Source organism: Rattus norvegicus, chromosome 10 (assembly GCF_021556685.1).
Source record: "Rattus norvegicus strain SHRSP/BbbUtx chromosome 10, alternate assembly SHRSP_T2T, whole genome shotgun sequence".
NCBI lineage: Eukaryota > Metazoa > Chordata > Mammalia > Rodentia > Muridae > Rattus > Rattus norvegicus.
The window spans coordinates 20,421,798-20,447,963 of record NC_141543.1 but is presented as its reverse complement, the minus strand read 5'-3'; the positions used below and the strand labels follow the sequence as shown (position 1 = coordinate 20,447,963).

The following is a 26,166-nucleotide window of genomic DNA, read 5'->3' as shown; positions in this document are numbered from 1 at the left end:
CTCACCCTCATCCTCGCCCTGTTAATCTACTGAGATCACTGTGTTGGACTCGGGATCTTGGCATGGGTAATTTAGCAAAGAATCTTGAGGCAGGGTCACCTGGGAACATCTGGATAGGTGTTTAGCACAGAGAGGAGACAGCTCAGTGGGAAGTAAAAGGTTGCACCAAGAAGCTTTAAGATGAGGAACACTGAGGCTGGTGGCCACACCAGAACCCAGAGAGGCAGGGAAGAGTCCTCCAGAGCCTCGGTAGAGTTGACTTCTGTTGTTTTAACAGCCCCAGTTTGTGACACTGTTGTAGACACCGGCCACAAAAGCAAGGGCTCTTGGAGGACAGTGTGGTTAAGTGGGGAGACGAAGCTTGGTTTCAGTGCCTTCAGATGAGGTCCTGCCATGCAAGTAGTTTCCTTCCGAATTTCATGGAAGGAAAACCAAGGCTTAGTACTCCTGGCCACTGGGGCCAGATCTGGACTTGAATTCGGGTCTCTTACATCCCTTACCCCACAGAGTAGCTGGATACCTCTCAGCCAGGTGGGGAAGGCTAACCCCTAATTTCAGACTGAAAAAGTATCTGGCTTCAAAAGACAAGGTGAGCTTACTGAGATGAACACTGAAGTGCGGCTGGGCAGTGGCAAGAGAGAAGACCCTACACACACATCCTCAGGGAAGGGTTAGGGACCTTCCCAGCTGCCCTCAGGTAATGCTGGTCTGAGGTCTTGACTGTGAAGGAAGGGTCCCATATAGAGCAAGCATTGCCTAGGTTTCTCAGGCCAGCTCATCATGCCTGCCGCCCATACTGTCTCTGGGATTAGAGGCCTCAGACGGCAGCCCTTCCCACTCGTTGTCACCTAACAGAATGACCCTGGGAAAGCCCCTTCTACTCACTGGGCTGCAGTGTTCCTTTAGGGGAATGAGATATTGGCTTTTATCATGCAAAGGGTGGTGGGAAGAGATGGAGCCTTGTGGGGCAGAGAACTCAGCTATGTCAGTGGAGCTGCTAGGTCAGTCTGTGATTGCCTCTCAGGGCTATGGCCTGTGGTGGGACCTGCTCTGGTGGCTCCCACTGTGACTCTATAAGAGCTACAGAAGCCCAGGGGCGTACACTAGGGACTGAAAGATCCGGAGGGCTTGGAGCGTCTCTGGCCCTAAGAGTGGTGATCCAGAGTTCTGGAATTCTGTACAGCATTGCACAAGCTGCATCTCTGAGCCTGCCGTCGGCAGAAGGATCAGATCCAGGAAGACAGACGACACGGTGCAAATAAGAGGATGTGTGTGGTCTATGACTAAAACATCTCCAAGAACTCGCTGTACCGATCGGGAATCCACAGTCAGGCTCAGGCCTCAGGGGCCCCAGCAGGGCAGTCAGGATGGGGCTGACATAGGATGCGGGACACAGGCAAGCAGGTCAGCCGGCTCCCCGAACCTATGTAAAAGTCTTTTCTCCACTTTATGAGCCTGGGCAAATCTCCTTTTAGACTCTCTATAACCATGAAGAAATGCATGGCTATAAGGCAGCCAACTCTTTGAATTCGGGGTGCTATTTTATTTTGTGTGTGTGTGTGTGTGTGTGTGTGTGTGTGTGTGTGTGTGTGTGTGTGTTCACATCCTACACCTGGGGCCCTGCCTATGCTAGGTGAAGCTTCCTACCACTAAATGTCGGCCCCAGCCCTCTTTCTACTTTTAGTTGTGAGACAGAGTCTCACTAAATTGCCCAGGCTGGTATTGAATTCCTTCTATAGTGCAGGCTGGCCCAGAACTTTAGATCTTCCTGCCTTGGCCTTCTGAGTAGCTGGATAGTCAGGCCTACCTACACCACCAGGCCTGGTGGGGAGGTTTTTTTTCCTTTGAGCACATGCATTTTAAAGAGCTTTGCCGAGATATAATCAAGTGCACTGTACACATTTGAAGTTTGACACATGTACATTTGCAAAGCCAGCACTTCAATCAAGATGGTGGAAACATCTGTCACTCTCAAGCTGCAGTGCCTCCCTCCTCCCTGACTCCAAAGTAGCTGCCCACCTGTTTCCTGTCACTGCAGGCCAGTTTGCATTTTCCATAATTACACAGAGAAACCAGCACACTATACTCTTTCTTGTTTGGCTTTTTTCATTCAGCACGATTGCTTTGGCTGTCGCCTGTGTATGACACCAAAGGTTCATTCAATCCTTGGTGTGCATGCAGGATTCTGTCCCATGCCGCAGAGCTGTGACTTGTTAGGGAGGAACCTGGTATTGGGCATGGTCTCCCTAAGGGACTGCCTGGGTCATTTAGACAAGTCTTCATGGGACAGTGTATGTCTAGGCTCATGTGGTAAGGATGTGTTTCCCACCCTAAGAAACTGCCACATGGTTTCCCAGAGCGGCTGTAATGTGTTGCAAAACTCCACTGTGTTGGTCAGAAGCTTTCGTCCCTGTAATGAATACTCAGATTAAAGAAGACTTATTTGGCTCGTGGTTTCAGGGGTTTCAGTCTCACTATCAGCTGGCTCTGTTTCTGGGATAATATAAAGCGGAGCAAGATGGTGGGAGGGTGTGGTAGAGCAGATCTCTTGTCCTTATGGCCAGGGAGGATGTGGGAGGGAGAGGGGAGAGAGAGAGGAAGAGGAAAAGATGGCGCTGTGGACACGAGCAAGCAGGCATATCCACAGGGTAACACACTTCTTCCAGCCAAGCCCCTTCTAACCTTGCCCACCTCCCAGTAAAGCCAGCATATTGAATTCATCAAGTGAGTTACCTATTGACACATCATAGCCCCCAGGTTCAATTATCTAGAGGCCAACCCTTCCATACCGGGACCTTGGAGGGACACCTCAGGTCCAATCACAGCTCCTCTCGGTATGTGGACTTTCGCCCTAGCCTCCCATATCCTAGTGTCTCCTGCCTTTGGACAATGCCAAGACCCCACTCAAGATCCCAGCCACACCAACCACTCTCATCTGCTTTTTCGCCACTATTTCCAATTCTTGGTCATTCCCGACATTTTAACATAAATGTGTGGGTCCACATTTCGCCCCACTGCTGGGGGTGTGGGACATGATGCTTGGGCAGGCGAAGATGGAGCACTAGACTACGTTTCCTCTGTGCTACCACTGTCGGGGCCAGGCTTGAATGAAGTCCCAACACACATGCTTCAGGGGGTGAGAAATGCAGCCTAAGATGTGGGAGGCCAAAGCTAGGGTTCCCAAGCTCCCGGGCATCCAGCTGCTGCCGGAAAACACACAAAGGAGTTGGGAACAAAGGGTTGGGGGTGTCCCGGGCCTGTGATGAAGCTGGGGCCAGGGGCTCCCAAACTGGACATCCAGGCACTGCTGGGTCTTGGGGGATTGGGAAGGAAGTTCAGAACGATGTTGGGAGTTCATGGGCTGAAGAGGATGATGAGCCTTGGGCCATGGGGATGGGGAATCCCTGCTTAGCTCAGTGGCAAAGGTCCTTAGCTTAGTGGTGGTTGTCTGGGAGTGCAGAGAAGTTCCTGTAGGAGATGTAGGCTGCAGCTCTGAGGGCAAGGCTTCCCTGTGCTCCCACGGTGGCTCTGACAGAAGAGACAGTCCTTGGTTCCAGACTGTTTATTGGTTGTTCATCACGGAAAATGGACGCACACAAACTCCTCACGCTGGACCGGAGAGTAAATACCTTTGCCAGGGAGGAATGTCCAGGAAGGGAGCTTATTGGCTAAGCCCCTCAGGGCCTCTAGATACCTCATTAGCACGGAGAACTCTATTCTGGTCTACATGACCATGACCAACGTGGGGAGTGTGACCTCGTGTTCCAGGCAAGGAACCTAGCAGGGAGCAGGGAGACACCCGCCATCTCAGGTGAGTGCCTGGGTGCCGGGTCTTGGACCCACTAAACCTTACCAAATTCCCTGGCATGGTCCACTGTCCCGTAACAATGAGGTATTCTTTGCCCAACCTGAGCATCCTGGTAGACGGCCACTGCCTCCATTGGAGATGAATCCCCAGGAAGGTTCTAGACTCTGGATGCCCTATCAATCCCTACTCGATCTCCTGGGGAGGAAGGACCTAAAAGGGACGCTGGCCACAGTGGGGTCACCACAGCTGGAACTAGATAGCCAACACATGATGTCTGTTCCACAAATCCAGTACACTGTTGCTCCAGGGATGTCCACTGTGGCTGCCCTGATTACCCACATCTGCTATGCTGGGTACAGTGGCCTTTCCCTGAATATACTGTCTGCATCTTACCCGGGCAGGACAGCTGAGGAAACCGGTATTAAGTAGAATCAACAGACCATTAAACAACGAGCAAACGATTAACAATAAATTATGTAAATGGTGCTGGAGCCCTCAAACAAGGCCAAGGAGCAGGCCTCAGCAATGGCTGGGCAGACATGTGATTTGCCACCACCATCCACTGAGGCTGCAGTGGGGGACAGGGGTGGGGGTAGTGGGGGCAGGTGCTAACCTTTGTCACAACTGGATGAGGGCATCCCTAGAGAGGCTGCTCAAATATTTGACAGTTGATGACTTAACTCAGTTAACTGTAAAGAGGGAAAGCCTCCCTGGGGGTGACTGTATGAAAGAGAGATGAGTCAGACTCAGCCTAGACTCCCAGCTGGGCAAAGTCTTTGCAGCCCTGGATCCTGCTGACCTCCGACAGTCCACCCGGCCTCTTTACCTGCCTATGTGGGCGCTAAATTGGTTGTGCCTCTTGTTCAGTCTCTACAACAAAAGCCAAGAGATAGAGTGTTGTCTATACACCCATGCACTTAGCAGGAACCCAAACCCTAGTCTCTACCCCTTGGTGCCCTTTCAGAGGTCCCTGAGATGCTTCCAGTATTCCAGACAGTGATGGCCCCTCTCTTTCAAGTTCTCTCCCCAACTGTTTTGGCCAAAGTAGGCATCGCTAGCCCCAGGGTCTCAGCCAGACTACATAAATGGGGTTGGAGGAACTTAGGGAGGTATGGTCTGTTTGTCTGTGACTGGGGATCTGCCATGTATACCTCTAGGCATCCCTCTGTGAAAAAGGCCCACCTTGAGGGGGGCGCAGAGCTCTGTGAGTAGATCTGCAAGGGCTCAGCCTTCCCTTTCTACTGTAGAGACAGTAGGCGGGTTCCAGCCTGGGCAGGGCCAGCCATCCGCAGAGCCTGGCATCTGCCTGTGTTTCCCACAGGCCCTCCGATGTCTGCAAGCTCACAGCCTGAGCTGGATTCCCAAGGGTCCACCCCATTTGGCTGGCCAGATGTTTCTGCAGCTCATGTCCCAACTTCCAGAACTCCTGAGACCCCAAGGATCCACAGGGCAGGCTGTAAGCCTTGATCCCTTGCCCAGGATAGCAGCTATGCCAACCACCTTCCATGGAGGCTGCGCCCAAGGGGCTCCAACTCCCCCACGAGTCTCCAAGTCCAGCCTGCCCCTTTCCTGCTGCCTCCAGAGCTTCACAGAGACAAGGTTCCTTCAGAGATACAAGTTGTGGGCTTCAGCAGGTTCAGTCACTATGATCCTCTCAGACAACCCTTTATCACTCACAAAGGTCCCCCACCCACTGCTGTCACCCAGCGTCCTCTGCTGGAAGCCATAGCTGGCTGTGTCTCTATGTCTTTACAGGTGCTGACATTTCCATACACACAAAGCCATGGATATTGTCTTCTGCATTTGGCTGTCTTCTTGAGGTATGGGTGCCTTCGAGAACTGTTCCACACTTAACTGTTCTCAGGCCTTTTCACCTCTTCTTGTCATTAAAATCTTTTCCAGTGAAAGAAATTTAGTTCTCTGGTCAGAACATTTGTGCAAGGCCACATAGCCAAGATATAATAGAACTGGGTCCAGCCCAGAGATTAGCATGGCCCACTGCTTGCTCTGATGGAATATTCCTACATGGAGGCCCAGGCTAGCCCCACTAGCATTGGAACACCAAACGGAATAGTGTTGGCCACTAATTAAGCATTGGGGTAGGACAGACCTTTATCGATAGTGGTCTAAGGAAAGTAGTTACTTGCTTACATGGGCCAGAAAGGAGAAAGGGCCTTCCTGGTCTGTAGACATGGCATCATGGCTAAGCCTTAGACCGTATGAGCATAGCTCTATGTTCATCCGGCTCTGCGTCCAGCTCACAGACCAGACAGTGGGGAAACATGGTGTCTTGAGTTACAGTTACCACTGCTATAATGAAACGCCTTGACCAACAGCAACTGGGGAGCTTAGTTTAAACTAACGTACGGTTTAGTTTGCTTGCTGTTCCACCTCACAGTTCATCATCAAAAGCAGTGAGGGCAGGAACTCACGCAGGGCAGGAACCTGGAGGCAGGAGCCGATGCAGAGGCCATAAAGGGTTGCTGCTTACTGGCTTGCTTCCCATGGCTTGCTCAGCCTGCTTTCTTATAGAGCACAGGACCACCAGCCCAGGGGTGGCTCCATCCACAATGGTCTGGGGCCTCCATCACTGATCACTAATTAAGGAAATGCCCTATAGGCGTGCCTACAGCTGGCTCTTATGGAGGCATTTTCTCAACTGAAGTTCCCTCCACGGATGATGCCAGCCTGTGTCAAGTTGTCATAAAACTAGCCAGTACAACTGACCCCTTGTCAACTTGACGCAGAACACGTCACTTTTCAATTAGAGCCTTTCCTTTTTCATCTATCCCCCAAATCATGTGTCCATATTAATATAACAATACCAAGCACGAAGGTCCCAGTTTTTACAAATTCAAACATACTAAGTGTTGAGTCTTTTTTTTTTTTTTTCCCCCCCTCGGAGCTGAGGACCAAACCCAGGGCCTCGCGCTTGCTAGGCAAGCGCTCTACCACTGAGCTAAATCCCCAACCCCTGTGTTGAGTCTTTTTAAAACACCTGTTCTCTTTAAAAAATCCAAAATCTCTTTTGAAAAGTTCAAAGTCTTTCAGCTGTGGGCTACTGTAAAAATAAAAATGAAGTTAAGTTCCTTCTCTAAGAGGGAAGAACCATAGCATAGCCATACTCTGAACAAAGCGAATCCAAAGTCATTAACAGTGTAAATAATTCAGTGCCCAATTATCTGGGGTTCACTCATGATCTTCTGGGCTCCTCTGGGTGGCTTGGGTCACTTCTCTGCTTCTGCCCTCTGCAGCACACTTTGCTTGTCTTCTAGGCTCTGGATGGTTCTACTCCACTGCTGCTGCTGTTCTTGGTGGTCATCCAACAGTACCAGCATCTCCAAAACTGTTGGGGTCCCTTGCTGCAACTGGGCTGTAGCTTCACCAATAACCTTTCCTGGGCTCTCTTCAAGGACTCCAGCCCTGCAACGTGGTGCCAAACCTCAACTACTCTCTGTGACTCCTTCATGCCTTCAAAACCAGTACCACCTGGGCGACTCTTACATCACCAAATCTGACTGCCAGCCGGAGGTACAGCCTCGGCTGACTTTGGAGCATGGCTTCTGTGTGCTGACCCTGAAGAAACACTTCCCAGAAGATTTCACCTCCACGATGCTGGTCTCTTCTTAACCACAACGGATTCTTTAATTCCAGGTGGCCAACATCCATGGTTCCAGCAAAGCAAATGTTTTACTTCAGCGCTTAGGTTGTCTTATTAATCATGGCTGATTCTTCAACACCATCTGACCAGATACCGAAGACTCTTCATTCAAACGGCCTGGTGGAGTCTTTGCTATTTCCCTCTGAAACTTCCCAAGCCAGGCCTCCCTTGTCTGCACTGCTCTCAACATTATCTCAAAGCTCCAACGAAACAGCCCACTGAGCTCTCAACACTCGACAGCTGTTCTACCTAAAAGTTCCAACGTCCTTCCATAATCCTCCAGAAAACAGCATGCTCAAGTCAGTCCCAGCGAGACCCATCTATTCCGGTACCAGCTTCTCTTGGTTAGGGGTTGCTTTGATGAAAACACTGTGACCAAAAGCAACTTGTGCAGGAAAAGGGTTCCATAGAACACAGTTCCATATAGCAATCCATCATAAACAGCGGTGAGGAAGGAATTCACACAGGAGTCAGGATGCCAAGGACATGAAGGGGTGCTGCTTACTGGTTTTGCTCTGGTTTGTTCAGCCATTTTTGTTTCCCATGGTTTGCTCAGCCTGCTTTCTTATACAATCTAGGGCTACCAGCCCAGGAGTGGTCTCATTTACGAACCCCGAAAACTGTGTGAGCCCTCCCAAATCAATACCAGTATATATATGTATGTGTGTGTGTATATACATATATATACATATATATACATATATATACATATATATATACATATATACACACACACACACATATATATGTACATATATATATGTGCCCTATAGGCTTGCTTACAGCCCGATCTTATGGAGACATTGTCTCAATTGAGGCTTCCTCCTCTGATGATTGTAGCATATGGCAAGTTGACATAAAACTGGCCGGTACACAGGGCCATCTCAGGGCCACTCAGAGAATGTAGTATCTCCAGTGCTTTGCCTGATCCTACTGTCCCAGACTCTATCCTTTCAGACATGTAAGGAGGCTACAATCTATGACAACCTAAGGTACCCAGCCCCCACCTTTGAATTCTGTACTCCCAGGGCTTCAGAGTTGCTTGGCATCCCTAGGGAGGGCAGAGTATGGAGTTGAGATCTTCAACTCCATACAGCTCAATGGACACATGTTTGAGGCTGCTAGCCTGCTTGGTGATCCCACTGGCTACTCTGAGCCCTAACTGTGCCATCACTCACTCATGCCTCCTGTCTACCCACCCCAGGGATGGGAGCACCCACAGGGGTACCATATAGAACCTGCAGAGACACCTGGCCTCATGGACACGTAGGTGAGGGCTACAGGGCTGGGAAGCTGAATGACAGAAGCTTTGGACGGTGGAATCCAAGGGGACCCCAGGCCCTCTGAGTTTGAAGGACCTAACTGTAGGTCAAAGCAACAGGCTGGGATTCTGAAAGGGCCAATGTGGCAGGTAGAAAGTGCTGTGTCTGATGGAGACAGTTCAAAGAGGAAGTTAGGATACATGGTGCCTGGGTGTGGATACACACTCACTCACAGAGGATGTAGATCAACTCCAGACTTGATTCAAGCAGCGTTGAGAACCACTGGGATTCTCGGGAGGGGCATAGGTATACGGGGCAGAGGACAAAGATACATGAAGATAGACTGGAAGGTCTTGGGCGTCTGTAGCTGCCTGGGAGTGGATGCCAAGAGCACCTTCTGAGCTGGATAGGTGCCCACAGGCTGTGGCAATGGCATTCCCACTGCCTACTGCCCTGTGGGCCAGCCTGCCTTCAGCTGACCATAAACTGTTGGGTGGAAGGACCAGTGATCTCCAGGGTCACGGTTATGAGGCTCCCATTGACTGAATTCCCAGGTTATTCATTCCCCCTCCAGCCTTCAGTTCTTTGTCCAGCAACAGCTCTACACACACACACACACACACACACACACACACACACACACCACACATCACACATACAAACACACCACACACACACACACACACCATACCACACCACACCACACACATACACACACCACACCACACACACATCACACATACAAACACACCACACACACACACACACCATATCACACCACACACACACACCACACACACTACACACACACCACACACACATACACCACACACTACACACACCACACACCACACACCATACACACACCACAGACCATACATATACCACACATACACACACACACCACAGACCACACATATACCACACATATACCATACACACCACACACATACCACACACCACACACACACACACACACACCACAGGCCACACACATACCACATACACACACACATACACATACCACACACCACACACACACATACCATACCACACACCACAGGCCACACACATACCACATACACACACACACACACACACACACACACCACACACCACACACACACATACCACACCACACCACACACACACCAAACACACACACAAAGGAAATAGCAAAAAAAAAAAAAAAAAAAGAACCAAATTTTCCAGAGGCCTGGAGGATTTTAAAATGCATCCGAACACTCTGTACGGTTTAATTAAACAATTTTAACGCCAACTTCCAAGTTGTCCTATGCTTGTCTCTCTCATTCCTTGCTCACCACGTGAATGTATTATGTGTTCATTGTTTTGAACCCCTATTTTCTCATCTCATATCTGAGCAGTGTCTGCTTTTCATTTCCTCTCCTGAAGGCAAGTCTGTATCACGTGGATGTGCTCATCCCCTGCAGCGAAGCGGACATTATCTAGGCTGATGGGTGCTCAGGTGTGGAAGGCCGCCACAAATGACCACTGCCACAGGATGCTGAGCAGACAGAATATCAGCCCAGGGACAGGAGACCCTATAAGGGCAGTGCAGCAGGTCCTCAGAAGGCTTGATAGAGCAGGAGGAGGAGACATGGGAAGAAGTTCCCTAAGGTGTAAATCACAATGTAGGTGCCCCTTCAGCTGGTCCATAAATGGCTTTGGGTCCTGCTAACTGTGGGAATGGCTCGGTCATACATATACACAAACACACCAAGTCCAGGGTCCTTTCCCTTCTCCAGAAATTTGAATGGCGGAGTGTGAACAGAAATGGGTGAGAGTCAGCCCTCAAATCTAGGGTGTATGAAGCTCCCTCCAGGCTCCACGGGGCCCCATAGAAAACCAGCTCTGGCCCTCTCTTCCCGCCTTCCTGCAGGCCTCCACAAGGATGCGTCCTCCAGAGTGCCTTTGCATAGAGGGCTTGAAGCTGGAGAGCCCTCAGATCCTGTTTCCTTATCCTTGGGGAGACACTGGCCCCGGCCAGCAGTATCCCGCCCCCCAGCCCCCAACACGCACACTTGTTCCTGGCCTGCCTCCCACTGGAATGAAGCTCCCAGGAACAAGAATAAGATGTATAGTGTCACCTCCGTTGTACTTTCCGCTCCAATCAGGGCCTGGCACCTTACCGGTCTTCAAGCAAACCACCGAACGTTGCACTTCATCTTAACCTCTAACAAGGGCTTGAGGAAAGTAGCAGTGCTTATCGGCTGGGACCCTGCTTTGGCACAATTCGCCTGCTTGGCCATGCTTCTCTCTCTGTGTTCAAGGCTCAAGGCTCTTCCTGATCCCTCTCCCGGGTGGCTAGGTCCTTAATTGCTCTTTGAGGACCTTAATTATGAGCCGCAGCCACCCACTGGTAAGTAGGAGCATTAAAATAGAGTAAATGTTTTCCTTTTCTTGAAAAGTTCACATATACAAGACAAGGTGCTGCTGGCCCCAGGGGCCTGCCCGGCCTGGACCTCCATTCAGAGGACATGGTTCTTGCTTTCCACCTCTTTCTTCCAGCCTGTGCCCTTCTCAGGCTCAGTGGTGAGATCCTCTCAGAATCCCAGAATCACATATGGGAAGCTTCACTTCTCTGCAGTTCATCCTGCCAGGGGGCCATCCAGGTCTGGGGTTGCTATGTTGCTCTGGCCCTCCAAAGAGCCGGGCTACCCCAGGGCAGAGAGAGGGAGGCTGCTCTTTGTCTACCACAGGAGTGGTCTTTCCCAATAACAGGGCCTGAAGGTGAAAGAGCCCCTTGTTGGTTGAAACTTGAGTGGATATAGACCTAAGAGCTGGAATTTTATGACCCTAGTGTGGTAATTGTGTGAAAGTAAAAATCCCTGCATACCTCCAGCTGGAGAGGGGGAGCAGCCCCTCAGCTCATGCCTTCAAGGGATAAGGGTCATGTAACCACTGGAGTATGAAGGGAGATTCAGCGACATGCTCGGGGTATGCCCTCTGTGTGCTGGCGGGTGCTCAGAGGCCCTATTAGGCTTGTACTCCCTTCACCAGGTCCTTCCGAGCGCCCCAGTCCCCAGGAGGAGGGGGGGGATGGGCACCGGCAAGTTTGCGGAAACTGGAAGGAGTGTGGGGGAGCTGCGTACTAGAACACCCGGACTGCCCCAGTACAATTGGTGTCGCGTCGCGCATCGCGCCCCACGTCGCCCACGCGCTCCAGGACACTGGCGCCCCGGCACACCCAAGACACACGCGGTGGGGGAAGGGCACGCGCCTCGCGGACATGGTCACGGCGTGCCTCCCACGCCTGCCGAGCCCCGCCCCCTAGCCGACCCTAGCAGTGAAGGGAAGGGGCGGCGCGCGAGAAAAGGAGGGGGTCCCCGCCGGCTCTGCGCCCCCGCAGTGGGGGCGGGGAAGGACGTTGGCGCCGCTTCCCCCGCCCCTCGCCCGAGCATCCCTGCGAGCGCCCCCTGCTGCCGTGCTCTCCCGCGAGACGGTATGGGGCGGGAGGAGAGGTCGGGGAGGGGGGCGCGGACCCGGCTCGCCCAGTCCTGGACTAGGGGCTGGCGGCGTACCGGCACGAGAGAAGCACCGACCAAGGGATGTCTTGGGATAGCTTACGTCTGGGTGGGGGCGGGCCGGGCTGATGACCCCCGCCCACTCTCCGTCCCTATCTCGGTCCCTGCGGGTCGCCCCCGGCCCGCCCCGGCCGCCTTGGCCCCGCCCCATGGGCCGCCCCCGCCGCCCCGCCCCCCCGCCACTGCTCACTCCGAAGTTTCCTGCGCTGAGCGCGGACGGGCTCCAGGGCTCGCTCGCTCCCTCTCCGGCTTGGCCGCGCCCCCGGCCCGTGCCTGCGGTCCGCGCCCGCCCCGCCGTGCATTTAGCGGTTTTCCGCATCGGGACACCGTTGCCGCTGCTGGGCGGGCCGGAGCCAGAGCTTCCGCGAGAGCTGGTGCCGGGTGGGCCGGGGGCGCGGGCCGAGGAGGCGGTACTGGCCCAGCTCCGGGCTCTGGACTGGGTCCCCAGTGACAGCGCCGCCCGGGCTATGCCCACGGGGACGCCGCTAGCCACCGGAGCGAGGTGAGATGCGGAGGGTACGCGCGCTTACTGCGCGCCTGGGACCCTTTGAACTTGAGCTCTGTGGGCTCCGAGCCCCTAGGGCTCCCGCAACCCTTCGCCTCGGCCTTGGGGGTGGGGCTGCCAGGCTTTGCCGGCGGGAGGGGGCGGGGGGCGCATTTGTCTCTAATAAGGAGAGACAAAGACATCCCGGCGGCCGCGGCTGTTCCCGCAGCTCCGCTCCGCCTGAGGCGGGGCGGGGGCGTCGTTCCTGGGCCAGGGTCACCTCCTGCCCTCTCTCCGCAGGTGCTGCCCTCCGCCACCATGACCGAGGGCACGCTGGCAGCGGACGAAGTCCGGGTGCCCCTGGGCGCTTCGCCGCCGGCCCCTGCAGCGCCGGTGAGGGCTTCCCCAGCGAGCCCTGGGGCGCCGGGGCGCGAGGAGCAGGGAGGATCCGGGTCGGGCGTGTTGGCTCCCGAGAGCCCAGGGACCGAGTGTGGTGCGGACCTGGGCGCCGACGAGGAACAGCCGGTCCCATACCCAGCTCTGGCTGCCACAGTCTTCTTCTGCCTCGGGCAAACCACGCGGCCGCGCAGCTGGTGCCTCCGACTGGTTTGTAACCCATATCCTTACAGGGTTGTCAGGGCGCTGGGGACTGGGGTGTGGGACTCCCTCTGCGTACACCCTGTGAACCCCGGCTTGTGGGATCCGGCGCGGACTGGATAGGGGTGCTAAGGCAGCGTTCTTCTCAGAGATGGTAAGGTTAGCCTCAGAACTTGCCCATGGAATCTGGGTTCAGAGGCACCTCGGGACGGGAGTGTATGGGCAGAAGCGGCGAGGATGCCGCCGGCTCGCAAGGGGACGAAAGGTAGTTAACTCTTGGCGTCCTACCGGGGCGGGAGGGGGGAGAGAAGGGGGATGGGAATCCCCGCCTTCTTAGCTTTCCAAACGAATACCTGAACCTGTGTGAAGACCCTTACTGGAGTCTGGGGGGCCGGAAAGGGAGAAAGTTTCCACTTGCTCTGTGGGCGCTGTGTTCCGGGCAGGGCTGGTCCTTAGTTCTCCGCGGAGTGACGTTGGTTTGAGAACTCACTCTTCCAGGCTGAAGTCTGTTCAGGGGCTGATTTAAGTCATGCGCAGCTGGGGGTGGAGGGGGGGCAGGGAGGCATCTAGCTTTGATCCCGACCCCCTTCTCCACAATTGCCTGGGTAGAGAGAAAGGGATTGCACCTCCCCCCCCCCAGGTCACAGACTTTCACAGAAGCTTCCAGAACAGTGTTTGGTCAGTGCTGGAGACATTTCTGGGGTGCAAAGGGGGCTTCTGGCCCCCGAGCAGGTGGCCGTTCGGGGCTTACCCTGGTAGGCTCAGAGAAGAGCTGAAATAATGCCTGTTATCCCCCCCTGCCCCCCAGCAACTCCTCGGAGCTGGTCACCAGTATAGGCTAGGCTGTGGGTGCTGCTGCTTCCTTCCTGGGCTGGGTGGGTGGAGGGCCAAGGGGAGTTGACATGGGCCCATAAACACTCTTCTGCAGAGTCAGAGACAGAGGCAAAATGAGCAATGTGTGTATATGTTTCTCTACCTTGTGTGTTTAACTGTATAAATATTAAATACAAAAGAGAAATCTGTACCAAAAAAAGTAATAAAGCCCGTGTTTCTTTTCACTCCAATCCAAACATTGGGTGAGTCAGATTTTTCTCTGCTTATAAAGGAGGCTGGTGGTCCCAGGGCTCCGGCTTGGCCTTCACTGCCTGCTGCCTTCGTCCTTTGCTGTTGACTGTAGTGACTGCCCGTGGTGGGCCTCCTCTGGGTTGACTAGCCCCCTGTGCAGGAACAGGGTGACCTTGTATGCCAGCTGTCAGTTTGTCCCCTCTGCAGGATTTAGATGGGAGGTGACTGGATCACTTGGTTTTGGTAGAGAAGTGGTGTGGCAGGGCATAGTCGTGGGCCACCGGACAGTGCTACTGTGGACCTTGGGGAGGTGACAAAGGCCAGCCCTGTGTTAACACCTGAGTTTGTTGTTTCCAAGCGGTACAAATCAGAAGAGTGGAGCGGGTCTAGACCTGCTCTCCTGATGGCCAGGATGTGGCTGCATAGGAGTCTGAGGCTGACCCTGGTTCTCTGGCTGCTGTGTCCCCGAGGACTTCTAACAAGATTGTTTGTGTTGCTGCGTTCAGGGAAGGTGGGGGACCGGATGGCTCACGCAGGTAGACTGAGCCCTCAAGGCCTATGGAGCTAGCATTGCCACCTGACCTGAGCTGACTGTGTGACCTCAAGTGGAAGGTGCCCTTGTAGACCTAAGAGAGACTTGGGTGTTATCAGGGCTGGGTGAGTGGGCAGGTCGGTGAGTGGAGCTCTCAGCTGAGGGAGAGATTGCCATGCTATCCCTGCAGGTTTATACAGTTAAACACACAAGGTAGAGAAACATATACACACATACATCCTTGTCCTGGAGCTGTTGACTGTTTCCAGGAGGCCTGCCACACCCCCATCTTCTTGCCGCGTGTACCTTAGGAGTTTGATTCTCCTACTTCTGAAACCCAAGGATTCTTTGTATCCTCAGGCTAGGGAGATGCTCTATAAAGAGCTGGTTTTCCAGATTATTTGGCCTTGTCAGCACTCTGCATCTGTCCAGTGGGGTGGGTTCAGAGCCCTGGCCACATGGGGATGGGTCTGACCCCACAGCAGATGCTAGGCTCAGGAGTAGGGGTGTGAACCTGGGCCTCCGGGAGATCCTAAAATAAGCTGCAAGCCCGGGCAGGCGGGGGATCAGCTTACTGGGGAAGCCCATGTGGGCCGAGGCTTTCTGAGCTCTTTGAGGCTCTTTACATTCCTGGGCATTGGGTGGGGGTGGCTTTGTATGAGGCAGGGGAGCCTGGATGATTGGCATGGCCAGGATTTTACAAGGGACTGTGTAGTGAGTGCCCTGTGGCTAGAGTGTTTCCTGGCCCTCAGTGTTCCCCTGCAGGTAGACATAGTGTCAGCAGGACCTTTTGTCTTTCCTAGAGGGAGGAAAGCCAGCTTTGCTCAGGTGAACCTTTGCTCTGAGAAGCAGCTGCCGGCTCCCAGCAGATCCCTTGCCAGCCATGGCTGGGCTTCTATTGGCTGTCAGAACATAGGAAAGTACTTTCTTCCAGTCTCGGACCTTCCTGGAACTCTCATGTGGCTAGCGGGAGGTACCAACATAAACATAGTCCCAGTTCTACATGGATGGTGTCTCCCATCCGTGTGGCAAAGGAGCCTCCAAGGACAGCCTTTGTCTTTATTGATTTAGTTCCCTCTTTAAAAATACAATCGGGCTGGAACTTTTGGGGAGAGCGCTGTTTCTCCTACACAGGCTTATTTATAGAGGAAGGTGGGTGGGACCCGTGTGTTGTAGCCTGCTCCACTGGGTTATGTTCTGCCCCGGCTCCCCCACCCCACCCCACCCCAGGCTCCTGACCCAGAACTGCCTGCAGTGCAGCTGCCTGCCCCAGCAAGGGAAGGTGGGGCCTCTCAGGGGCGTGAAGCTCAGGAGTGGGCATCCAGCTGGCCTGTGTCAGCTAGGAGAGTGAGCGATAGGTACTGAGGATCTAGGAGGAAATCTGGGGTATTTAGAGGGGACAATCTTTAGGGGGATCCCCTTTAACTGCTCCTCCCCCCATAACTGACAGAAAATGAAGGGCATGTCAAGGTCATGTAGGTGAAGAGGAGCTGCTTGGGCCAAACCCAGCTTGGAAGCTCACACATTTGTTGAACCCTTGGCTAGACAAGCCTAAGTAAGTGTGTATGCCGTCTCTTAAAAATGGATGCTTTGAGATGCCCAGGGCAAGCTGCTCCAGGGTGGCTGCCAGTACCTGGTTCAGGCGTGCATGTCCCCAGTGAAGATGGACAGGGTGCTGGTCTTAGGGGTGAGGAGACAGTCAGTCCTGCCCTTGCCTCTGGCTTGGCCTGTTTCTTAAACTTTGAGAAGGGTCCATCACTGCTGCTTTAGAGCATCTAAACTGGTTCTCGGGAACCGTGTTGATTGCTGGAGGGTTTGGGGGGGAGGGGTGTGCACGTTTACTGGGCCTCTAGGGACTATTGGGCCTGAATTCTGAGCCAGGAATACTAAGTAGCAAAGGCTTCTGTGGCCTTGGCTGGTACTCTGCTTGAGGAATGTTGTGGTCTCGTGAGGATCCTCTAAGCGTTCTTGGTGGGAGGGTTGCTCCCTCCTAAGCCTCCCTATCCGTAACCGGAGACCTCCTGAGTCTTCCCCTACTGTCCTCGCCAGCTTCTCTGGACTCTGGAGACTCTGGCCAGACAGAGTCACTGCTGGCTCCTTCCATATCTACCGCGCTGACCCAGTTAGGATTATGGGATGTGGATCAGAGAAGCACCAGCTTCCAGGGTCTTGACAGGCACTCTTACTCTTACCTACCTAGGGACGTTGGCCCCACATTTCAGGAGTCAGCCTTCCCTAAGGTCCTCGAGCTGAGCGTTTAGCCAGTGCAGGTCATTGTTGGGAGAGGAGTTTCAGGACAACTTTGGGAGCGCCTTGCTAACACCTACCCAGTGGGAATCCGGAGCAGGTGTCCTTCATGCTTTGTCTGGCTGAGGGCACACCGTGGCTCCGGGACTTGTTTGGTACAGGGGAGATAGCCGTAGTTGGTGAGATATTGGGAAGGACCGCCAGATGGATGTCCCCCAGGACAGGGTCTCCCTAAACTTTTCTTTGGAGAGTCATTCATACTTTCATCACGGAGGCGACACACCCATGTGATGTCACTTTTCCTGTCTCATCCCTTCACGGAACGGGCATGACGCCAGTGAGGCCGAGCGTGTCCTGTTGAAGGACAGCAGGGTACACATAAGGATTGGAAGCTTAGTCCAGGACAGGCTCTGCTTGTAGGGACTGTGCCTCCCAGTTCTGCATGTGTGGCTCAGGGATGGCTGTGTAGCGTCAAGGCTGTGTCCAGGTGGACTGACAGTCTTGCCCTCTTAATTAAGACATCATCTTCCTAACTAATACATCACACACTTGCATCCTGGCACCCTGGGGGAGGTGGCCCCAGGCTCACTTGTGTTGCCAGTGGATGGTGACTCCTTGTACCAGGCCTTAGCCTGCTTGTTCCTAATCACCCTGGTGTTGACCAAACCCAGTGCCACTTTCTGATAGTCTCAGCACCTCAAGGGGACAGAAGAGCCTGGCCATCAGCTACGTGGAGACCATAGCAGACCCCCATACACCCCTCATTCTTGACGTGTACCTTCCCTGATTGATCCTTGAACCCCCTGGGTTGGGGAGAAGTTGTGAAGGGAGGGCTCCTAATACCAGTGGCCTTGGCTACTTCATTCAGCAAAGGTCTCCTCAACAGGACCATTTGGAATTCAGCGGTCCTTGTGCCTGTGGCCGGTGGGGTCTGGACTAGAGGCTGCTGGTGCTAGGACCAGGGAGGTGGTAGCTACTTGGTGACCACTCTGTCTGTGTGAGAGGAGGCCAGTAGAAGGACCAGACAGGGTAGCAAGTGCCATGGTTCTGTTCCTGAGGTAAGGTAAGTGGTCTGAGGCAGAAGGGGATATGGTGGAGAGGGCTTTGGATCCCTAGAGCTTGCTGTTAGCAGTGTGGGAATGTGAGGTGAGATGGAGAACTGGGATATCTGAGAGGAGTGGATAGGCTGACCTGGGAACTCAGGAATCCACTGTGCTCCCTGATCAGGCTTTGGACCCTTCCTCAGGAAGAGGGCAGTGTTGGAACCCAGCCCAGTAGGAAATAGAGGTGAGGAGGACTGCAGTACAAGGTCTGAGAAGTGGGTGCTGGTGTCCTCATGTTTTGGAGGCTTGGCCTGTATAGCAGGCTGAGACACCCCAGCACCATGCTGGTAGAGGAAGCCACTGATGCAGGCTTCGGGTGTCTCCGTGGCCTGCAGGAGCACACAGGGTGGTCTGGGAGCTCCCTTTGCTTCCTCGTGTGCAGTGGGCCTGGCTCCCAGTGCCGCTGGCAGACGCCCCATTCAGGGTCAGGATGTGGAAGAATGCGGGGGATGGGGCAGCCTGTCAAACAGGGATGAATCCAGAGCAGTGGCCTGTGGCCAAGTCCAATCCTCAGGCTTGAGCAGTCAAGGTCAGGCGTGCAAATCCGTTACCTTTGTTTATGCAGATGTTGGCCCTGGTGCTGAGCTGAGCCTGCTGGGGAGGGGGCAGCAGCTCTTGGGACCTGACTCAAAATGTTCTTTCCTACCTTGGGAGGCCTTAACCTTCTCTCTTCTCCTGGGTGGTTAGTCTTGGCCTAACTTGGAGCACCCCTAAGAAATTTCCTAGGTTAAATTTCTAAGCCTGGGATTTAAGGCCATAGCCCTGGGCAGAGGCAAGGTGTGGTGTTGTGGTGTAGGGCTGGGTCCTTGATGAAAGGTAAGGGACACAGGCACAGACAGGATGTAGTCCAGGGAGCCAGGGATGCAGAAGAAAAGGACCCTACTGGCCCTCCGACCCATCACCAGCTCAAGAGAGTTGGCAGAAGGTCTGGGTACCATACCCAGTGTGTCGTGCCTGCCTGGAATGATGGAGGCTAGATTCTCAAGCCACTCACCATTTTCTCAGGGAGGGCCTTATGGAGCAGGCTTGAACCGTGCCTGCCGTGTCTGCTATGGCTGGTGTCTTCTGGCTTCTTCAATTGCTCCAGGCACTGAGACTGGCAAGGGTGGGGGGAGGTGAAGCTACAGGCTGGCAGGGAGATTGGGGTTCTGTCGGCAGGGGCAGATATCAAGGACAGCTGAGGAATAGGCTGATTAGATGCTAGAGTGGGGAACACCAGTCTCTGCATAATGGCTGCTTCCAGCCCTGCCAGGATGTGTGAGCTTTGGGTAGAGGAGCCCTGGACAGTCAGGAACCAGTGCCTCCTGGTCCAGCACAGACTGACCTTGGTTGCAGGAGGATTTCAGGGGTCCCAGAGAACTCTTTTTTTTTTTTTTTAAACGCATAGGCTATCCAAGTCTCGGCCAAAGTTGGAGCCTGGACTTAGAAGCCTTCCCTGTGCTCTAAGAGTTGAGGGTTCCCCTAAGATTAAGGCAGTTAACGGTGGCTGCCCAAGTTGGAGGGGGTCCACCAGGCACACCATCCCTGCACCTATGCTCACCATCTCCGGAGCAGAGACCCATGGGCAAGGCCTCAGTCCTGCCTGGTCTTAGTCAGGTCTCTTCACCCTTTGCTGTTTGTGTCCCTTGGAACTTCTGTGTTGTTTCACAAGGGAAGTAACCAAGGCACAAAAATGGGTTCCTTGTATGTGAGCATTAGGTACAGAGTCAATGTTTCATCACCCTGGCACCAGCATGGAGCCTCAGCCTCTTGTCTGGCCAGCCCTGCAGCAGGCCATAGGCAGAGGACCTGTTTGGGGCTGGAGAACAGGCCAGTCCCGGGAACCACAACCCCTGCCTGGCTAGATGGAAAGGGATGGCTGTTGCATCCCGGCATGGCCCGGCCCTGGCAGCACACAGGATGTTCCTGGCAGGCACAGGGATTGGCTTGGTTGCTCTGTCCTCTTCTCTCTGGACTTTGCTAATGTCGTCCCCTCCACAAGCTGTGCTCCAGGTTGGTGCAGCTGGGACAGTGGCCTGGGGAAGGGGCTTCAAAGGTATAAGGGCAGATTGCTGTGCCCACCCCACTTTGTTCTGGCCGGCTTTACCTGTCTCTACCTGGTGAGGCTCTTGGTATGGGGTGGGGGGTGGGGCCAGTTCTGGGTGTGAAGATTAAAGGAGGTACCCTGACACTGTGTTAGGGGACAGTGACCTTTACAGTTGGAGGAACTGGAACTTTTTGAGTACTAGGTCCCTGTAGCTGCAGGAAGGTTAGCAGCCTAGTCGACTCTGAGGCTTGTGTGTACAGAGTAGTTGGGGGCAGGGTGCAGAATGGGCAGGTGCAGTGGCTGGATGTGGTGCAGGGCGAGAGACTGTTGGCCAGGTCTGTTGTACACAGGGCAGGTGCAGCAGGTACGCGGTAGGAACTCCGGTTGGCTCTGAGTAGCACCTGGGTTCCCTGGGTCTTGTCATGTTGGCCCATATACTCTGGCCCATGGTGACAAAAACCAAAGGATTCAGTGGATTTTCTGGAAAATAGTGGGAGTGGTGTAAGCAGACTTGAGGGGCCTCCAAAGTTGGCGTTGTGGAAGAGGTACCAGAATTGCATTGTTTCTGTGGACAGATCACCTTTCGGGCCTCGGTTTTCTCCCCTGTGGCCCTGTGGCCTCTAGCTGAGCAACAAGGGAGGGCTATACTGGTGATGCTTCCTTCCCTGTGTTGGGCTGAATGTTGTCCCCTTCAGAATCCATGACCAGCAGAATTGCGAGGCTGCCCCTGTTTGGCGATGGGACATGTTCAGATGTGAGTTGTAACTGATCTGAGGGATAGGTTGGACTGGGTGCCTCAGACCCAGTGATGGGAGTCTCTTGGGGAGAGGATAGACTGTGTGGCAACTGTGAGAGGAAGAACCTGAAGCAGCATGGCCACAGCCATGGAACACAAGGACTGTCGCTCACACCAGGAGTTGTAGAAGGCCAGGCACAGCCTCCCCAGAACCTTGGAGATAAGCAGTCCCTGCTGAGGCCGGGACTGGGGACTTGGAGCCCAGACAGAGTAGGAGTAAGTTCGTGTTGTTTGAGGCCGCTGGCCTTTGGTGCTTTTGACAAAGACACAGAACCTTAGCCCAGCTGGTGGCATGCTTGCCCACACGGCAAAGTGTGCCCCTTCTATGCGTGCACGCCTGAATGAGCCTTTCCCAGATAGCACACCCTGCTCCTGGAGGGAGACGAGCAGCTCTAGGCAGGAGGCTGCGATGTGCTAACTGGAGGTGGCCACTTGGGATAAATCAGATGCTCAGTGTCAGGCTCTTGGAGAAGAGGTGGGCCTCCTAGGGAGAGGAGAAAATCAGCCATGAAATTGGTCGTTCTGACCGCCTGGTCGGCCAGTCAGGCTGGGCATGGGGCTCCTTGTTCTGGTCAGAGGCCCCTCCCAGAGGCTACTGCAGGTGTCTGGTGTGTTTCTAGGGAGATCTGAACCACTCTGATCCAGCCCAGGGACTTTCTAGAAGATGCCCTGAAGGTCAGTCCAAAAATGGGAGTCTCTGGTGAGTTTTTACAAATCGGACCATTCTGCCCATGAGGGAGCCTGCTGAGGAGATACTCCTGGGATTCCTCAACCCTCTTTGTATCCCGGTTGTCTTTGCTTAGGTTTTGAGCAGAAAAGTCGAAACATCAGACAAAAACCACTTTACTGTGAACGCCGATGTTTAGATTCCCAGAACCCTAAGACTTCAGATGTCACTTGTCTCTAGCTGTTCTAGTTGTCCCCAGAGGAGCAGGGCCATCTCCCTCTTGGTGTCCATGGAGAGGAGTGTTGACCCCAGATGGCCAGGGAGGAAATTGCTCTAGTCAGAAGCTGCACCCTGCCCCCAGCTTCCAGCTCCATCTCAAGAGAATGCAGAGAAGGACATTATGGTCCATTAGGTTTCTCCCGGGGACAGTTAGGCCCTACTCTCCTAAGCTGACCATTGGATAGTGATCAGGTTAAAAAGACATCGGGTGGATTTGAACAGGGATAGCTGGAGGGGGAATAGCTTTAGCCCAAGAGTGAGAACCTTGAGGTGTTTGTGTGGTTATTATGTGAAAGTGTGGTCAGCCTTGAAGCTGACTTGGGCACCTCCTGTCTAGTGGCCATGTGCTTCTGCCTTGAGGAAAACTGACTCTCAAGATTTTGGGGGTTCATGAACCCCAACCTCTTTGTTCTGTGTGTCAATCAGGAGAGATAGCCTGCAAGTGGAGGGTCTATACACTATTTAAAATATCATGGCCCCGTCTGTGATGTGTCTGGCCCCTGTCACGCATCTGAAGGTGGTGGAGGGCTTGCTGAGAACCAGGAACCCTGTAGAAGGCCTTGGGTTGAAGCAATATTGGGATGTCTGCTCTTCAGCAGGATGACTCCTGCTATCTTTCCAGGCCAAGGGTTCTAATCCTAGGATTCCTGATCGGTGTTCTCCTAGGAGCAGCTTAACCTGACACAGGGATGAGAACCCTGCCCAGATGCCCAGCCACTGCTGTTTGAAGGCACAGAGAGACGCGGGGACCACGTGGCAATGTCCCTATCATGTCCCTTTGTCTTTGGCCGCAGTTGCCAGTCCAGCCTCTGGCCAACGGTTGGTGAGTCAGCCTGCATTAGTGCCTCATTAAAATGGACAGGCTCTTCCCCGGCTGCTGAGGGAAGCCCAGTCGTCTCCTGCCCTTGCCCTGGCTGTGTGGAAGGCTGACTGAGGCCTCCACTCTGACTGTTGGCGCTTGCTGCATCCCCCCTCACTCCACCGCACCCTGGACTCGGCGAAGCTCAGGGTGGCCGTAGGACATTTTGCTCCAGTCCTTTCTGGGGTAGTGGTGGCCTAGGCCTGCTGTGTCACTGTGGTGACTAGGTGGGACCTGCACATGTCCTACAACTGTGGCCGATTGTGCCATCCTCCACCATCATTTTCTCTCATCACTGTGGAGTGAGGGGCCAATAAGAAACAGCTGTAGGTGCTGGGGCCATGTGGAGTTGGGGTAGGTACAGCCAGCCATGCCTAGCTGTCTGTGGGTGATAGAGGCCAGCTCCATGGCTGGGGCTTGTTGCTGCTGGGAACCCAGGGTACCCTGTGGAATTAACATTTCCACCAAAAGATACAAATGAAACTACCAGGAAAGTCACTGAAACATGGATGAAGAGTGGCTTTTTATTTAAAATCCAGGACTCTCAGGTTTGGGCATTTGTTCATTGTATCTTACGTACGAATGTGTGCGTGTGCACCCGCGCCCGCGCGCCACTGCCCCTGCGGAGGTCAGAGGACAACTTGTGGGAGTTGGATCTCACCTTGCATGGTGTGGGTCTTGGAGGCTGAGTGGCATATGTGGTTACCTGCAGAGCCATCCCAGGGTCTTTCTTTTGAAGCAGAATCTCATGTATCCCAGGCAGGCCTTGACTTTATATGTAACTGAGGATGGCCTTGAACTTTTCCTCTTCCGGACCGAATGCTGGGATTATGGGTCTGCACCACCATGCCTAATTCATCTGATGTTGGGGCTCAGACTTGGAGCTCTGTGCATGCTAGGCACGCACTCTACCAACTGACCTGTCTCCAGCCCCTGCGTCTTTTTAAGTCTTAGGAATTCGACGAGCTCACCCCAAGCGTGGGCGCTTAGAGGACTTTGGCTACCAAGTGTGGACATAGCTGGCCCTCATTTCTCAGGGTGTGGGATCCTCATTGGTGTCATCAGCACTATCTGACAGGCTGTGTGGACGTATCTCTGGTTAGCCCTGGTTAGCCTTTCAGACCCTGGTTCCAGGAAGGCCTCTGGTGCCTGACCTGGTACAATGGTACCCACTTGCAACACCTCGGCCCCGTCCTGTGAGCTGAGAAGTGGGCGTGTATGGGCCATTACATGCTACCCGAGTGTATGATTCGGCTACCAGTACCTACCGGAGTCTCAGTTTATTCTTCCGCAGCTTGGCCCGTGTGGATACTGTGCCCACCAAGCTCTGCCCTTTTTCCTAGTCCTGGGACTGCCAGTGACTAGCCCCACTCACAACCCTGACACAGCCAGTCCTGGCTGTAGGCATGGACTGGCTGCTGCCTCCCCACCTCATCCTCTAAGGGAGCCTTGGTGGGACCAGGTGGTTGGTGACACAACCTCCTGCTGAGGTCTCCAGAGTTGGTCCTGTGTCTTCATTGTTTTTGCCTAACAGACCCTGCCAGACGCCTTTCTGAAGCCTGTAGAAAGGACCTTGTGCAATATGGTTGGTCTATGTGGGGTTTGCTTGTACTGCCAGTGACTAGCTGGGTGTGGGCCATTGTAGCTCAGGGCTAGGAGGTATCGAGGCATGGGGTGGCTCGTGGCCCCAGTTGAGTTTCTGAGTACAGGTCACTCCAGCTCCCTAGTGTTTTCCCAGCTCATGGATGTTGATGGCTTTCCCTCCTTTCAGTGCCTCTGCCCCGCCCCGCCCCTAATGTGTGTCCACCAGGAGCTCCCTCCAGGCAGTGACTCCAGGTGATTTTGGTTCTGTGAAAATTCTAGGATATGAAACACACTCTTGGGTGACACGGGGTCGGTCGTGTTGACCTGTTGGTGAGGTGGGTGGTCTGAAGGCTTCCCCGTGGAGCGGGTTGTGGGTTGTCGTAGGGATGGCAGATGTCTAGGAGGTGAGGCCGCTGCCCAAGAATGAGTCCCTCAAACCATTGTGTTCTCAAGTGCCATTATCAAAAGGAATGTTCCCCAAGCCAGACAGCGCCAGACAGACAGATGGGAACAAGTTTGTCAGGTGGGCCTGGGAACAAAGGCTCACCAACCAGTAGCAGATACCAGGCCATGGTGTTTGTGTCAGAAACTGGGCCTGCTGCCACATTCTTCCATAATATTCCAGAACCTCCTGTGCTTCTCCACATAGGGATCTGGGTCACCAAGCAAATGGAGCAAGGTCCGACCAGCATGACGCCATGGGGAGGGCGGGGAGGGGGAGGCTGAGTGTATGTTAGGAAGGGGTAGAGAGTCTTACCCACCAAGGCCTGGTTCAGTAGAGCTTCTCGGGGTGGGGGTGCTTGGCACTCTAGTACTGGAGCGTCAGCCTTAGGAATTCAGAGACCCAGAGGGAGAAGCCTTCAAGCCATTCTATCTCTTCCCACTCCCAAGTCCTCGTCATTCACTATGTGTCCCAACTCCATCCCCAGGTGGCAGTGTGTACCACCCTTCCCAAGGCGCACACTGTTTGTAGCTCTGCCTGCTTCACCACGACAATAGGATGGTCTCCCCCCTGGACCTTCCCCCACTGACTTGCTGGTTTTCATGGAGTATGGGGGGGGTAGCTGGTTTCTTCCCATTTGCAGTGAAAGAATGGATTCCACTGTCCCCTGTGCCTGGGCGGGCTCATGGCTCCTAATTGGGAAATTGACTGTCTGGGCCTGACGCACTGGGCGGTTATTACAGTGTGGGGTGTGAGTGTCTGTGTGGCACAGGCTGCAAACGGCTCCTGGTCTCTGCCTTTTGATTATGCGTTGCCATATCTCTGTGACCACTCCCTTGTCTTCACTTTGCTGGAAAGGGGGCGTGGTGTCCCTGGTTGTGAGAGAGGTGTGTGTGTGTGTGTGTGTGTGTGTGTGTGTGTGTGTGTGAATTGCTGGTTACTTGATGGCTTTCTCGAGGCCTGGCAAGGACCAATAAAGGAGACATCAAGCCTCTAGCGGCCTCAGTGGCATGGTGGGTGAGAGATCACATTTTATCCCGGGAGGTGCTCTGGGACCCAGTGTGAGTGTCATGAGCTTCATGGAGTTTGCTAGGTGACCCTGAATGTTGCCAACTTCCTTACTGGCCCAGCTTGTCCCAGAAGTCAGTGGTCTTTAGTCACATGTCCAGAGCAGAAGGCCAGAGCCCCTGCCTGCTTGCCCATCTGCCT

General features: G+C 54.0%; 1 protein-coding gene and 1 long non-coding RNA gene across 2 annotated transcripts in view; one reads left to right on the top strand and one right to left on the bottom strand.

Annotated features, from left to right (window-relative positions):
- LOC102547952 (uncharacterized) overlaps positions 1–12,553 on the bottom strand; it is a 36,217-nt gene extending 23,664 nt beyond the window's left edge. Inside the window, exon 1 of the long non-coding RNA XR_015631483.1 lies at positions 12,467–12,553. This is a non-coding gene — a long non-coding RNA (uncharacterized LOC102547952). The remainder of the gene's footprint in view (positions 1–12,466) is intronic.
- Positions 12,554–13,051: 498 nt separating this feature from the next.
- Cacna1h (calcium voltage-gated channel subunit alpha1 H) overlaps positions 13,052–26,166 on the top strand; it is a 57,679-nt gene continuing 44,564 nt past the window's right edge. Inside the window, 1 exon segment of the mRNA NM_153814.2 lies at positions 13,052–13,377. Coding sequence (NP_722521.1) covers positions 13,079–13,377 — 299 coding nt within the window. The 5' untranslated portion in view covers positions 13,052–13,078.